This window comes from Trachemys scripta, chromosome 3 (genome assembly GCF_013100865.1).
Source record: "Trachemys scripta elegans isolate TJP31775 chromosome 3, CAS_Tse_1.0, whole genome shotgun sequence".
NCBI classification, from domain to species: Eukaryota; Metazoa; Chordata; order Testudines; family Emydidae; genus Trachemys; species Trachemys scripta.
In genome coordinates this window covers 21,211,799-21,225,860 of record NC_048300.1, presented here as the reverse complement: position 1 = coordinate 21,225,860, position 14,062 = coordinate 21,211,799, and the positions used below count along the sequence as shown (strand labels likewise).

Sequence of the window (14,062 nt, the reverse complement as noted above, 5' to 3'; positions counted from 1 at the left end):
TCAAAGTTTGCGTAAAATGCAATAGTATTGCCCCGATACAGATCATGCATTCAAACGGTGAGAACAAAAAGAAAATAAACAGGTGTGCTGGTGACAAGCACTTTCTTAATATCCTTAGCTTCCATTATTTTAATCACAAAGGTCTAGAAAAACTCTACAGGGAACCAGGGGCGGGGAGGGGAGTATTAATATACCTCTATTCAGTTTTTATATCATTATTCAAAACTCGATCACTGTGCCATTTTTTCATGTGTTTCTCCAGGGTACTGTACACGCTAAAAGGCATCTTACAAATTTCACATTTGTAAACGTCCTTTCCCACCTGACCATGTGTTTTCATGTGCCGGGTGAGTTTGCTACTCTGGGCGCAGGCGTAGTTGCAAAGCTCACACTTATACGGCCTTTCGCCTGTGTGGCTCCTCCTGTGGACAGTGAGATTACTACAGTTCTTGAAGACTTTCCCACAGTACTCACAAGTGTCGCTGCGTCTGCCCTCTTTTGAGCTAGGCCTTCCAGGGCCTGGGCCACTAATATGTGGGGTGCTTCCTCCGCTTCCCGTGCCGCTGCGGCCTGAGATCCCTCCATCCATCTCCCCTGGAGGCGTGGAGAAGCGCAAACTTCCGTTTTCTGATGAGTGTTCTGAGGAAGAGGCAAAAGGCGATTGTCTGGAGTCTCCAAAGCTGAGGAATGGATCTTTTAGCTGTCTAGAGGCAGCATACCCAGCCAGCCACTGGGAGTAAACATTTTCTGTGTTAGGCATAGCTGTAGCAGGCAGGTCAAACTCTTTCTCAAGTTTAATGCGTTTTGAGAAAGGGCTCAGAGAGCTGGGGCTACCCAAGAGCAGCTTTTTTGATAAACCTCCAGAGGCAGATTCACCAGGCGAGCACCCCCTGCCATTAACAGTGCCATCGTCAATGCGATCTGATTCTCCAGCTACTGAGTCTTCATCACAAGTGTCTCTGTGTACCTCAGATTCAGACAGGTGCCCTCGTTTATGTTTCTCTCCGAGGACCTGGTGAAAAGCCTCACTGAAGTGCTGCATGGAACTCAAGACCATCCCCTGCATGACGTCTGGCATAGAACGGTTCTCCTCACCAACCCTGGAGTTGTTTTCGTGGTGACGAGCTGCTTCTAGATTAATGCCAAAGCCATAGTCTGGCCTTTCATTTTCAGTTAAGTCCTCCTCCTCTTCCTCTTCTTCCTCTTCCTCTTCCTCCTCGTCCTCTTCTTCTTCCTCATCCCCATTTTCCGGAATCATATTGGGGTCATTTTCACTCTTAAACTTGGCCACGACAGATTTGAGAGCACTACTTGCGCTGCCGACGAGATCACTGGTTCCAGGCTCTGGGGAGCTGGCTGTGGAGAGCCCGTCATCTGACTTGACGGTCATGGGGGATGACTTGTGCATGTGTGTTTTCATGTGACGCTTTAGCTTGCTGGCCTGAGTGCATGCGTGGTCACAGAGGCTGCACTTGTAGGGTTTTTCTCCAGTGTGGCTTCTACGGTGTACTACTAAATTACTCTGAAACTTGAATGTTTTCCCACAAAATTCACAAGACTTGGATTTTATTGGAGGCTGGGAAGGAGGAGGGGCTGACTGAAGAGGAGGAAGGGGCGGTGTTGCCAGAAATGGTGGCTTGCTGCCTGGCTGGAATGGCTGCAGTAACCTTTGCATAGGGCTGGGCCGGCTTGGTGACAATGGTGGACTGGAGGTGTTTCCAGCTAACTCTCTAAGTCTCCTGGAGAAATCCATAGCTGGTGGCTCCATAGCCATGGGGTTCAATCGCAGCACCCTGTCAAAGGCACTAGGGTGATGGGTTGCAAGAGCCATTTCTTCTGCACCCAGACGTTCTATGCGATGTGGATCCAAATGATGTCTGGGGGGAGGGCTAAACAAAGGAGGTGTGGGTGGAAAACGCCCTTCTCCAAGACCTGAAGCCTCTCTTGATACTGACCCAGGTATTCTTAGCAAGTTAAAAGGATTATTGTCTGCAATATGAATCCCATGGAGTGGTGGCTGTGAAGGACATTCTGCACCTAGTCCTGATGGGATACCAACCCGCGGTGTCAGGGGACTTCCATGTTCGCTTTCTAAGTAGATTCTTAATCCGTGAGTATTCTGTGCGTGTTGCAAGAGAAACCATGCACTGTTGAAAGGCTGTTTACAAGTTGTACACGTGTAGCTGCTGGGCTCATCTTTACCTGCAAAATAATACAACAGCAACATAAATGTTTAATCACTGAATTGCTTATCAATGATTGATGGTTGTTGGTTTTTTTCTTTCTAATCTTTCTTTTCCCTAACATTAAATCTAAACTGGAGAAACAGAATACTAACTAATGAGTAGTTATGGGGGAGGGGAGTTTGCACATTTAACCATATCAAATCTGAACTGACTTCCTGCCTTTTTTCTTTCCCTAACAAACAGAAGAGTATGTGAACAGGTAACAGTGTTAAAGATCCATCAAAAAGATGATTCAGTAAATTCATTCTAATTATGGCTCCACAGATACCTTGGTCTTACTTCACTAATATTTAAAACGAAAAAAAAAATAATTAAAAATAATTTTATGACAGGTATAATGCAAAAACATATACACTGGTTCAAAGAAGCAGCCCAAAGTGCAACGATAGCTAAGGAAGATGAGAAATGTTAGATTATCATCCTCCTCATTATTCTGAGAGACTAACAATGTGTAGAAAATTAGACAACATCTCATGCCCTTAGCAGAGCGTCAGCTTCCAGTGGGGGGAAAAAAAAGAAAAAGAAAAAAGGAAGACGAAGAAACAGAAAGATGCAGTTCAGCTAGTCCAATATCTGGGTAGTAGCCAAGAGGCCTGGATGCACGGCCCTGTTGGAGTCACATTATTTCTCTCACCCTGAAAAGAATTTGAGGACGGTAAATGCCACTTTGGCAAGTAGCTAACTAACTCTAATTCATGATCATTTATTTTCAGAGATAACCCGGACATTATAAAAGAGCAAGTGACTAATAAATAACTAAACAAAAAGCTAACTAATAATGGCACAAGAAAGCAGCCACAACTAAATATACTGCAAAACAAGGAAAATGAATGACTTCTGAAGGGTGGTAGGCAAGGGATCATATGAAATCTGGAGGAGGCAAGTGTATTTTTATTGAATGCTGTAATTTTAAGAATAATCCAGTTTCGCCAGAGTAAGTATTTTTCACTGATAACTGTTGGTAAATTGAAATTAGAACAAAGATGAGAACAAAAATTAATGTTCAATCCAACCTGACAGTTCTCATAGAGTTGCTAGCTAGTGATTTAAAAACAAAAGCTCTTGAGGTCTGCTCCGGAACAAAAATATAACGGTCTTCAAAAACAAGCCAGGCTTACAATGGTATTTGACTGCATAATGTACTCCTGGTCTGACCTGTAATTTACTTGACGATGCATTTATAATCTCACTCAATATAACCCACTCGTGGTTAAAACCTCTTTACAAAATTAGATGGTAGATGCCTAAATTAGGTTTCAAACAGTTGCCTAATGTGGAGGGGGAGGGAGGGAGGACAGAAAGATTTGGAAAGAAAATTTCGACATTAGTATCATTTCATAAGCAACCTTCTTGTTTTCCTCCTCATTTCAAAGAACAAAAAGAAAAAGCTTTATAAGAATATTTTCATTATATAATGTATTGAATAATGATTTGTGAATATGACAGACAGACAGCCTATAGTTCTGGCTATAGTGACCCATAGCCGTTTTTCCTGGTGCCTTCAGGTTCCTCTATTATTATACATTTAGTCTGACAATCTGAATTGGATGAGTAAAAAGAGATTCAACCACTGATAGCAGGCATTTAACACTTTAGTCACTTAAAAAGCCCTTGGAATAATATTTAACATTTCATTCTTCAATTGAAGCCAGCATTTGAATAAAATGCATTACGGTGTTTAGCGTGTGCCGTGAATACAGGCATAGATAAATATTTAAATCTGTTGGAAATAGAACAAAATTCAATTGGACTTTCATATTCCTGTGCTCATAAAGACTTAAATGTGAAAATTTCATTTATTTTGCTGTCATAAAGTGGAAATTTTTAACAATATACCGCAAACTACATGATCAGGCTACAGTATGCTAACAATATAATGCTACCCCTGCTTCTCTATTTTATATATTAGGTCAGAGAAAATGGCATTTTATCTTATAATGAGGATACAACATACAGTTTTCACTATCACATTTTAGTATTCCCATCAACTAGATATTCTAGATCATAAGGGCAGCTAGTGTAATCATAATGTCAATGAGAAGGGCTGTTACGACTGAGACTAAAGATTACATGGAAAAAGCTGCTTTGAAACTGGTAATTATTACCAGTCCACTAATAGCAAATGATGCATTACAGTTTCACCATATAATCTGTATTTCACTCAGCTCCTACCAGTGCAGTATATTATATTATAGTACTCACAAATTTTAAATTCCTAAAGTACAGTCATCAATAAATGTGTTACTTGCCATCATTTGCAAAATTACTTTGTTCCTAACATCTTCGACTGTTATAAAGACTAGAATTGATTTCCTGCATGGCAAAATTAGGGCTACATTGATTTACTGAAGTGTAAAATGTAATATTATTCTTCATTTGCTTTGAAGAAAAACAAGTTTTCAATTCACCATTCATGTTTGGTAATCAGGATAATAATTTAAATTTAAAATAATGCTTATTTACATCACTTGTCTAATCTTAACCAATCTAACATTTTCAATGGAGCAATATAAAATGGGAAATAAGACAAAGCAGTGAAACAGTTAAAATCCACCAGTGATTTACCTCCTGCTTTGAAAAAACACAGTTTCTAATTTGTCTATTAGTGCTTGATTAATAATGAAGGCTATTGACTGACCATATTACTACCAAGAGGTATGTTCCAGCCTGATGCAGGCTTGCCAAACTATAAGAATTATGGCAATAATCCACATACTACCACCGAAGGAGTGAGAGTTGTATTTAAACCACCACACAGGTACAAAAGTCCCTATTTTCCCACTCAGTCAGGCTAAGCTCCTGTTTTTGGACACTATGCTGCTCCCATTGATGTCAATGACGAAACTCCCATTGACTTCAGTAGGAGTAGGGGCAGGCCTCCAATTTTACTCACACCAACCAGTACTTACTTCACATGTTAGACCCATTCATTTTAGTGGGATTAGTTGAAGGGCACGGTACTACTCATTCTTAATAAGGGTGACAAAATCAAGACCTAGAAGTAAAAATGTGAATAAACAAGTCAGGCCAAACCCTTGTTTTTACACACCCCTGACAAGCCAGAACCACAAGTGGAATCAAGGAGGCCCCAATCCTGCACCTCCAAAACGTATGGGGTTCCAGTCACACTACTAAAGGTCTCCACTCATTGAGATGCATTAAGGGTATCGCAGGGTGGGACCAGGATTCTTTCAGTGCATACCCCACTGATCCACCCAGACCCTATGCACCTCATGCCACTCAGATTATTGGTGATCCAGTAATAAACCTGGGTTTGGGGCTATTGTGCGAGTGCTCTTGGTCTGGCCAGGATACATGCACTAAACTATTACTCGGTACCCATTCTCAGGCTAAATCTGAAGAGAGATGGATTATGGCTGAATTTTTTTCCAGTTACCCATTGTTCTGACATCCCCATGCAGAGCTCATGGTCACTAGAGGGATAAAATGACAGATTAAACCTAAATGCAGCCCATATCCAACCAAGCCAAAGCACACCAAACAAATCAAAGGACACTGCACAATAAATCAAACTGCTTCAGGCCCTCTTGGATTTCTTCCTTGCCATTATTGCAGTACCCTGGCAGACCTCAATATGCTCTAGCAGTGCCTCCCACCAACCCTACCTCAACAAAAAAATTATTGGACCAGAAGTCTGATGATCCATGGGCCAAGGCATGGCTTGGATCTTCACATTAATGGGTCCCACTATAGTCCACCCTGTTAGGGTCACTAGAGACACCATGAAATCCCACACACAGGTGAGAAGTTAGCCTAGGAAGGGAAAGATAGGCAGGATATGGGCATGAGTAAAGGTAGCAATTTAAGGGTATGTGATCATAAAACACAGAATCATTGAATCATAGGTCTGGAAGGGACCTCGAGAGGTCATCTAGTCCAGTGGCAGGACTAAGTATTATCTAGACCATTCCTGACAGGTATTTGTCTAACCTGCTCTTAAAAATCTCCAAAATAGAGAGGAGGAACATGAGAGGAGGAAACTGGATAGAAGTTCCACAAAACCTGAGGGCTGGTTCAGGCACTGCATTGTGAGTGTGATACATGATGTTACCCCATGCAAAGCAGTGCTGCAATTCCGTCTTGCAGCATTGTACTGATTTGGATGAGATAGGCAGAAATACCCCCATTTTTCTGTCATATAGGACAGTCTAGAGAGAGAGAGCACCACCAAATGCACCTTGGACTCAAGCAGGGCTTGAGCCCAAGTCTTCAGTGTGGAAGGACTAGTGTATTAACCCACTGCTAACCCAGACAAGCTTTCAGGAGAACTTGTGAAACCTGAAACAAGAAACCTTTGTAATTTCCTTCATGATTTTTTTAAAAATACACTCATTTTGAGTTCAGCTCTGGGGCAATGAACATGTATTCTGCAAAGCCACTTTCAGAGGAGGAGCCACTTCCATTACACCTTGTGCCATGGAGAAACCATGATCTCCAGCCTAAGGGCTCCCAGAGCTCGGGACGCTCTCCTGTGGAATCCAGGTCCCAGGGTGGAGTCTCAGGCACAGCAAACAGTGCTGATCGGAAACACAAACAACAGCTCAGAGAGTGTTGGCTCAATGGACTGGAGACAGCTGGGTTCCTCCCTGCCCTTACAAAGAAACAGAAGGAGGGAGAGAGAGAGAAGAGAAGCACTTCACTTTCACTCCTAACAGCCTCTAACGGGATGAGGACAGAGAGGAGATACTGGGCCAGATTCTGGCTTATGCTATAGCTTCTCTGAGCTGTGCCCCTCCCATCAGCCTTCCTAATGTAGAAGGCATGTTAGGCATGGGAGGGTGTGTGGCCGAATCATGCTGTTCTCCAGTGTTCCCTGGCCAGCAGAATGGCCCCTTGCGGGCCCTTACATGCCAACCTAAGTTAGAGTAGTTGAGTGGCTGCTCTAACTCAAGCTGGTAGCCAAAGAGGCCCCAGCAGCTCTGGAAAGCAAAAAGTTAGCATGCTACCACCTTTTCCCCCTTACCCACTTTGCAGTTGCACCAAGCAGAACTCCGTCTCAGTGGAGGATCTACCCACTGTGGACAAGGGAGTTGCATAGAGTCACAAAAGAATTGTGGTAAGAGGCCTTGATATTGCATTGTGAGGTTTACAGCAAACTGCTGCATCAGTAGAGATGACATGTCACCATGACATGCTGCACAGATGGAAACAGCACCATGCAGTGCTAGTACATTGCTCTGTGGCTTTGTGGCTGTCTGTGACACTGTTCATTGATGAAATAAACTCTTCTGTCCCACAACTAGGAGAATTACTGTATAGCAGGGATTCTACATAAAAAATAAACACAACGAGCTAAATTCAACCCTGGCCCAATAACATCACTGGCCCAATTTCTTTGCAAAAAATATTAAATAAACATTTTACTTGAAGACAATTGCCAATTTATTTTACGTCTCATCCAGCGAATTATTAGTTACAGATCTTAAGAAACTGCATTGCACTTTCGTAGAATAGTATTTAGCATTTCTAAAATAATAGTTCCATCTCCCTAAAATAGTAACAAAACTTCAGTCTTTAACCCTCTCCTCTCCCCAAATAAAGAGGTGATTTAACTGGGGAATGTGTGGGTGACAGATTTAAACTCCTGATGTGAAAAATGTTAACAAGTGAATGGAATGTATATTGGCATTTGAGTGCCTTTAAGGGCAGTCGACACATTTACTCAATAAGATATGAAGGCGCATCTGTTTTTAGCACTAAACAGAGCTTTTTTAAAAAGACATTTCTTCTTTGCTGTACTCGCAAATGTATTTAGTGGAGCAAATTTGAATGCTTTACACTGCTACATGAGTCAAAGGAAGTTGACATCCAGAAGCACAATATAGTTGACTCTGAACCATACCCATAGGCATGTCCACAGTCACCAGCAGTGGAGCCAGACAAGGAGCTGGGGAAGAGGCCAGCTGGGAAGAGAAGCTGTCAGTTAGATGCCACTGCTGAAAAAAATTTCATTCTGGAGCTAGGCATATGAATGCTTCCAGTGCCAAGTGAGTAATGGAATAATATGCATGTATATGTCAGTGGGCTTGGGAAGCGTGTCCTTCAATTCTTAAAAGTAAAAGCTAGATCCATAAAAGCTTATCACAGCACATACACATCTCTGGACATTCTACGAGCCATAACAATGAAATGACAAATGCGGGGTCCTATTGATGTGACTGGAGGTTCCACATCCACAATGCGGAAGTTTATGTGTACAGGACCCCAAATTAAGGCACTAAACATGCACACAATACACAACCTATGGTAGGGCATCATATGGGCTGGCTACATTCTGTTCCAAATACAAGCCTCAGTCCATCATCTGGCAGAGTTTTCACAAGCAAAAACACACAAAGGAGGATAGTAAAAGGGGAGGGACAGACTACATGCCTGTGGAGATTGCAAAGCATTCCATTTACAGCCACCGACATTCCCCTTGGACAAATTCTGGTCCCAGTGAAGTCAGTGGCAAATCTACCAGACTCCAGATGGACCAGGATTTGGAGCTCTGTACTTCTGGGAGATGTTGAAAATGAATTGGTACCGCTAGGCCTGGCATTTCCACAATCCCAGTAGGAGAGCCATTTCACTGTATCCCAGTACTCCCATCCTGAAAGTGGATGCACATGGAGGAAACCTCTGCAAGGATTCTCCTTCCCAGAGTTCTCTCCATTGATGGGGCAGGTCTGCCCCTCTGTAGAAGAAGCAATGCTTCTAGCCCCCAGACCATTTGGGGCTCTGTGACTTCATGCTGATTCCGAGCGCTTGTCTACACCTGAAACACTACAGCTGCACAGCTGTAGCAGCCAGCTGTAGCGCTTCAATGTAGACACTACCTATGCCAATGGGAGGGGTTCTCCCATCCACCTCCCTCAGAGAACTCTTCCATCGATGTAGCGTGGATTTTTCACACCCTTGAGCAACATCACTAGGTTGACCTAACTTTTTAGTGTCAACCAGGCCGGAGGCTCCAAAAGAAATAGCAGCTCTGCCTCATGTTCCACTGCAGTTGGTGCTGCCTGGGGTTCTTCAACCATTGAGACATGAAGGGGTATCCCACTGAGGGGAGGACACTGAAACTATAACAGAGCCTGAACTCAATACCCTTTACAATGACATTTGCTCTGAGTGCCAGGGGAGACAATGTGCATGCCCGCCAAGACCTGCTTTCAGCCAACCCACCTCTCCATGCACGAAGCCCCAGAGGAGTAAAGCAAGTGGGTGCTGCAAAAACCCGGGGAGAGGTGAGATCTCCACAAGAATCTTGGAAAAATTATTCTTCTCCATCTTAGATGTGCTAAGCACCCAGTCTCAGTGGGACTTGTGCTCAGCACCTCTTAGGATAATGGCAGAAATCTGAAGTAGCACCAGAGACTCCAGACTCGCTCTACTTTTACATTGGTGTAAATGAGATTGAATTAGATCTGCTATGATCTTTTGGACAGTTCCCAATTTCCCAGGTCTAAAGGTATGTAAAAGGGTGTCAAATTGCAGGCCCCAGTGAGGTAGTGTATGATGCTCTGTTGCTGTGGTTGGTTTGTGGGGATTATGAAAGGGGGAAAAAAGTATTTTGATCATGGATAAATATTATTATCTCAATTTTCAAAACTAGGGTGTTTTTTGGGGGGAGGAGGACTCAATTTCTGGTGTCTAACTGGAGACACCTTGACAAGTCTTGATTTCCCAAAAGCAATGAATACCCACTAAATGGGGCCGCTGCGTATTTTCTACGAGCTTAGCAGTAAGAGCACATGAAAGTGTTGTCATTATAGCCCATAGTGGTGGGGTAGTCAGTGCAAAATATACCTTGTTCTCCTTATAAAAGGTATATTTGCCTAGCAAAACTGGGGTTTATAGGAAAAGGTTCCTTTCATTACAAGGTTACTTACTACACTAGTGTGTTGCTCTTGTAGGCGCCTGCATAGATCACATGTATCTTTTGTTATCAGACATGCAAAAAATAGACTGTTACTGAGACTTGAATATGTGAAAATTATAACAAATACTTTTCCACCCTCCTCCCCTCTTTACAAAAAATTGAGGAACAGTTTGAACTTAAACCAGAATTTCTTTATTCTGCTTTAATATCAAATGATTGCTTGCTTTTAGGCTGATAAATTTTGGATCATTACAGTATTTAAGAGGGTGGAGGGGAAACAGAGTTAATTGTTACCACTTGTACTTGATTCATCTCTTCTCCATCTGGCTTGTCAAATATCTTTTCCTTTGGAAATGCACGCTGTTGAAATCCCTCAACTAAAACTTTAGAACTGAAACGACTGGGACACAGGAAGCTAACAGAGACTGAAGACAGATTTGCTCAATCTGGGTATGTCTACACTACCACTAGGACCATGCCTCCCAGACATACACTAGCTCTCTAAAAGCGGCAGTGTGGACATTGGAGAACAGGTGGTGGCACAGGCTAGCTGCCCGAGTACAAGCCTGCTTGCCCGCCTGCCCCTCTGGGACCGAGGTCAGGTAACCAACCCATGCCACCACCCATACCGCAACATGCAAGCTGCTATTTTTAGCATGCTAGCCTGAGTGGAGGCATGCCCAGGCTGGAAGGCATGTTCCCAACAGCAGTGTAGATGTACCCTCTGAGCCTTCTGCAACCTACTTCTGTTTGTAAGCACTGAGGAGGAAATATCCACTTTTCATAAGTCATCTTTTCCTAGTAGTTAGCAGCATTGACTTAGATGAGGGAAACTGTAATTGTCCAATGAATTTTTTTCCTTAGTTAACTGAATAATGATTTTTCTTTGTGATTGAGCAGATTGCAAAAGACACATTATTATACTGGCCCATCATAAATGGATTATAAGTGGCTGTGAGTTTTGGTGGTAGTGGTGGTATGTTTTGTTTTGTTGGGAGTTTTGGAGGGCAAGGGGGTCATTTCTCTGTAACCTATGCATTTATAATTTCTGTATAGCACTGTTTTTTTTGGCAGAAGGGTCTTTAGTAAATATTGGGTCTGATTCACTACTCTGTTATGCCACTGTGACTCCATTGACTTCAACACTGGTGTAATGGAGCAGTGAATCATGCCTATTAATTATTATTATTATTATTATCATCATCATCATCATCATCATCGTTAAATGTTAACGGAAAAACACAAGTAAGACACATGAGAAAATTATGCAACAGCAGATCAGGATGAACAAGTACAGTGTCTAGTGTACATATTAAAAAAAAAAGCCTATGAGAATTGGAAAGTAAAGTCCACTAGAAACTGATTATAAACAAAAGTGAAACTGAGCAGTAGAAATGATTGAAAAACAACAAACAATTTTGTGTTAAATGTCAAAATCTGAAAGTTGTTTCATTTTGTGGAAGTCAACGTAGCGCCACGTTTTGTTTTTGATGAACTTTTCCATGACCTGTTTGATCCATATTTTATTGATGTCTTCAGCAAAATCGTTACTGAAATTTTTAATTATCCAAAACACTTCTTACTAGAAGCCAAGATTGTGTGAAAAGAAAAATTTCTAAAGTGATTTCAAGAAAATTTCAAGAAAGATGTCACAGAAAACATTTCAAAAAGCAGATTTTGATAATTTCAATAATTTTTTGAAAAATGTTTCATTCTCAAAGAAGGCCATTTTTTTACACCAAAAAAAAAAATCTTTTTGTGCAAAAAGTTTTGACCAGCGTTATGGATATTTTATTTTCATCGTCCAAACTGAAAAAATACAAGCAGCATAAATGATAAAAAAGCAAATAATGGTGGTAATTATCTTTCTATTTTAATATCTGGAAGGATGACTTAGCAGACAAGGATTTTATATTTAAACAAAATATTACTTTGAAATTGATTATATCTCTTTACATTTCCTGATAACAGTATTACTTGGCCTTCTCTCATACAGAGCCTAAAGTATTATTATTCTGTTCTGTTCAGATTCTTCTGCCACGCCCATCACTATGGTATTTGAGTGCCTTTCACTTGTGCTGCAGAACAACTACTACTAATTCATTAGGAGGAAAAAACAGGCTCACAGGGCACAGGTGGGAAAGACTATGCCTTTTATTCCTTCTCTGTGGAATGGGAACACAAAACAGACAGGATGCTACTTGCAGTAAGGTGACTCCCTGAAGAATATCCAAACAGAGAATTCCAAAGTCAATCCAATAAACACCCAAGCACCAAGCTCAAGCAGCCACAAGTCTATTTTGCCGGACTCCCCGCCTTTTACCTTTGTCCAGGGAAAGCAGACTTCTGCCTATTTAAGGTGCAGCCCTTATGGCAAACCGACATTCTTTCTGCAGGAGAAGAGGCGGACAACTTCCAAGTTAAAGGGGTGTGGCCGTGCAGTAGTCCGGCTGCAGTTTGATAATGGTTTACTATTTAAAGTTAGACAGCAGCATTATTATCGAGAAGGTCAAAGGAAAACAGAACCTATCGCCTGCCATACATTTAAAGTCTCACAGCCTGGAAAGGAAAATTAGGGTTATTTGGAGTGAAGGTAAGAACAGGGAGAGGAGCTAGGAAAAGGAACAAGGAATGGGTATGGTCCCTCTAGTGCTACCTCTTCTTTTCAAAAGAACAACTACACAGCATCATCAAAGAGCAAAAGGGCGAGAGCTCTATGGACATCTAATTAACGATAAAGTGAATGGGCCCACTTCTCTTCTCAGCTCCGCAAGCGCAAGGTCCAGATCCAAAGCCCACTGAAGGCAATGGGAATACTTCCAGTCAGTGAGAACTGGAGTAAGCCCTACATCAGGAGTAACATCAGTGAAGTCAACAGAAAAACACTGGTGTAAAACTGGTGTGAGAGAAGAATCAGAATTATTTTCACATGAAACATAACCCATGTTTACACCTCACATAGTAACAAAGAAAAAAAGCTGCATAAATAAGCATACATTTAGCTTTGGGCCTGATCCAATGCCCATTGGAGTCAATGGAAAGACTCCAGTCCATTCCAATGTGTGTGGGATCAGGTCCTTCCAGGGAAAATAGAAAGTTTGTGGGTGTACATTTTACTTCCAGTGTCAAAATACTTTGTATTTTTTCTTACTCGCTTTAAAAAAAAAAATCTACTAAAACCTAATTTTACACAAAGACCAGAATTGAAACTGATCTCTTGTTTGAGCTGTAGCGCATGGCAAAAAGAAGATGGCTCCTGCTGTCCCTCAGGGGCATTGTAGGGCTGCCAGTGATACTGGCCTGACCTCAATGTCTGTCACCATTTTCAAGGCGATTATTATTTGGCTACAAAAAAAAACTGCTTCAGGTTCCAACTTGGCAAGTAAGATACCAGTCTGGGAATGATTTTGTGTTTTTTAAAACTTGGGGGTGGAAATCTGTCACTTTTCGATTACCAGCGAATGGAAGCAAATTGCAGTTGGTGGGTTCAGACAACAATTTGGTGCTTAAAATTCAGCTTTGAAATAAATTGTAAAAGAAATTTCTCGAACAAATAAGATCCGGCAAACATAAGTAGTTTGTACTTAAATACTAAGGTCACAGAGAAATACAAATAATATAGAAAGACAGACAGACTTCAACATATGCACTCCCATTAATTCAAAATATAAACTATAGAGTCTAATATTGGACTATATCGTACCATCAGATTTGTAAGCAGAACTCAGTATTGATATAATCTGGCCCACGACTTCTAAAAAAATTCACAAAGTGATCAAACCCTGACGTGCAGATTCTTTTCCAGCTCTCTTCCAACTGACTTTAACGGGACGACTCGCATGAGTAAGGATTTTCCGGGACTGGGCCCATAGTCCCTAATGCCATCTGATCACTTTTGCTATTTAAAAAGACAAAAATGATTATTACTGTTGCA

At 41.6% G+C, this 14,062-nt stretch overlaps 1 protein-coding gene across 3 annotated transcripts in view; it reads right to left on the bottom strand.

Annotated features, from left to right (window-relative positions):
- Positions 1-14,062, bottom strand: part of BCL11A (BAF chromatin remodeling complex subunit BCL11A) — a 100,707-nt gene that overhangs the window by 11,408 nt on the left and 75,237 nt on the right. The window contains exon 3 of one of the 3 annotated variants that reach the window (XM_034764280.1): positions 323-2,202. In XM_034764280.1, the coding sequence (XP_034620171.1) occupies positions 323-2,202 (1,880 nt within the window). Of the gene's footprint in view, positions 2,203-14,062 lie in introns of all 3 variants that reach the window. The other 2 variants (XM_034764279.1, XM_034764278.1) reach the window with 2 other exon arrangements.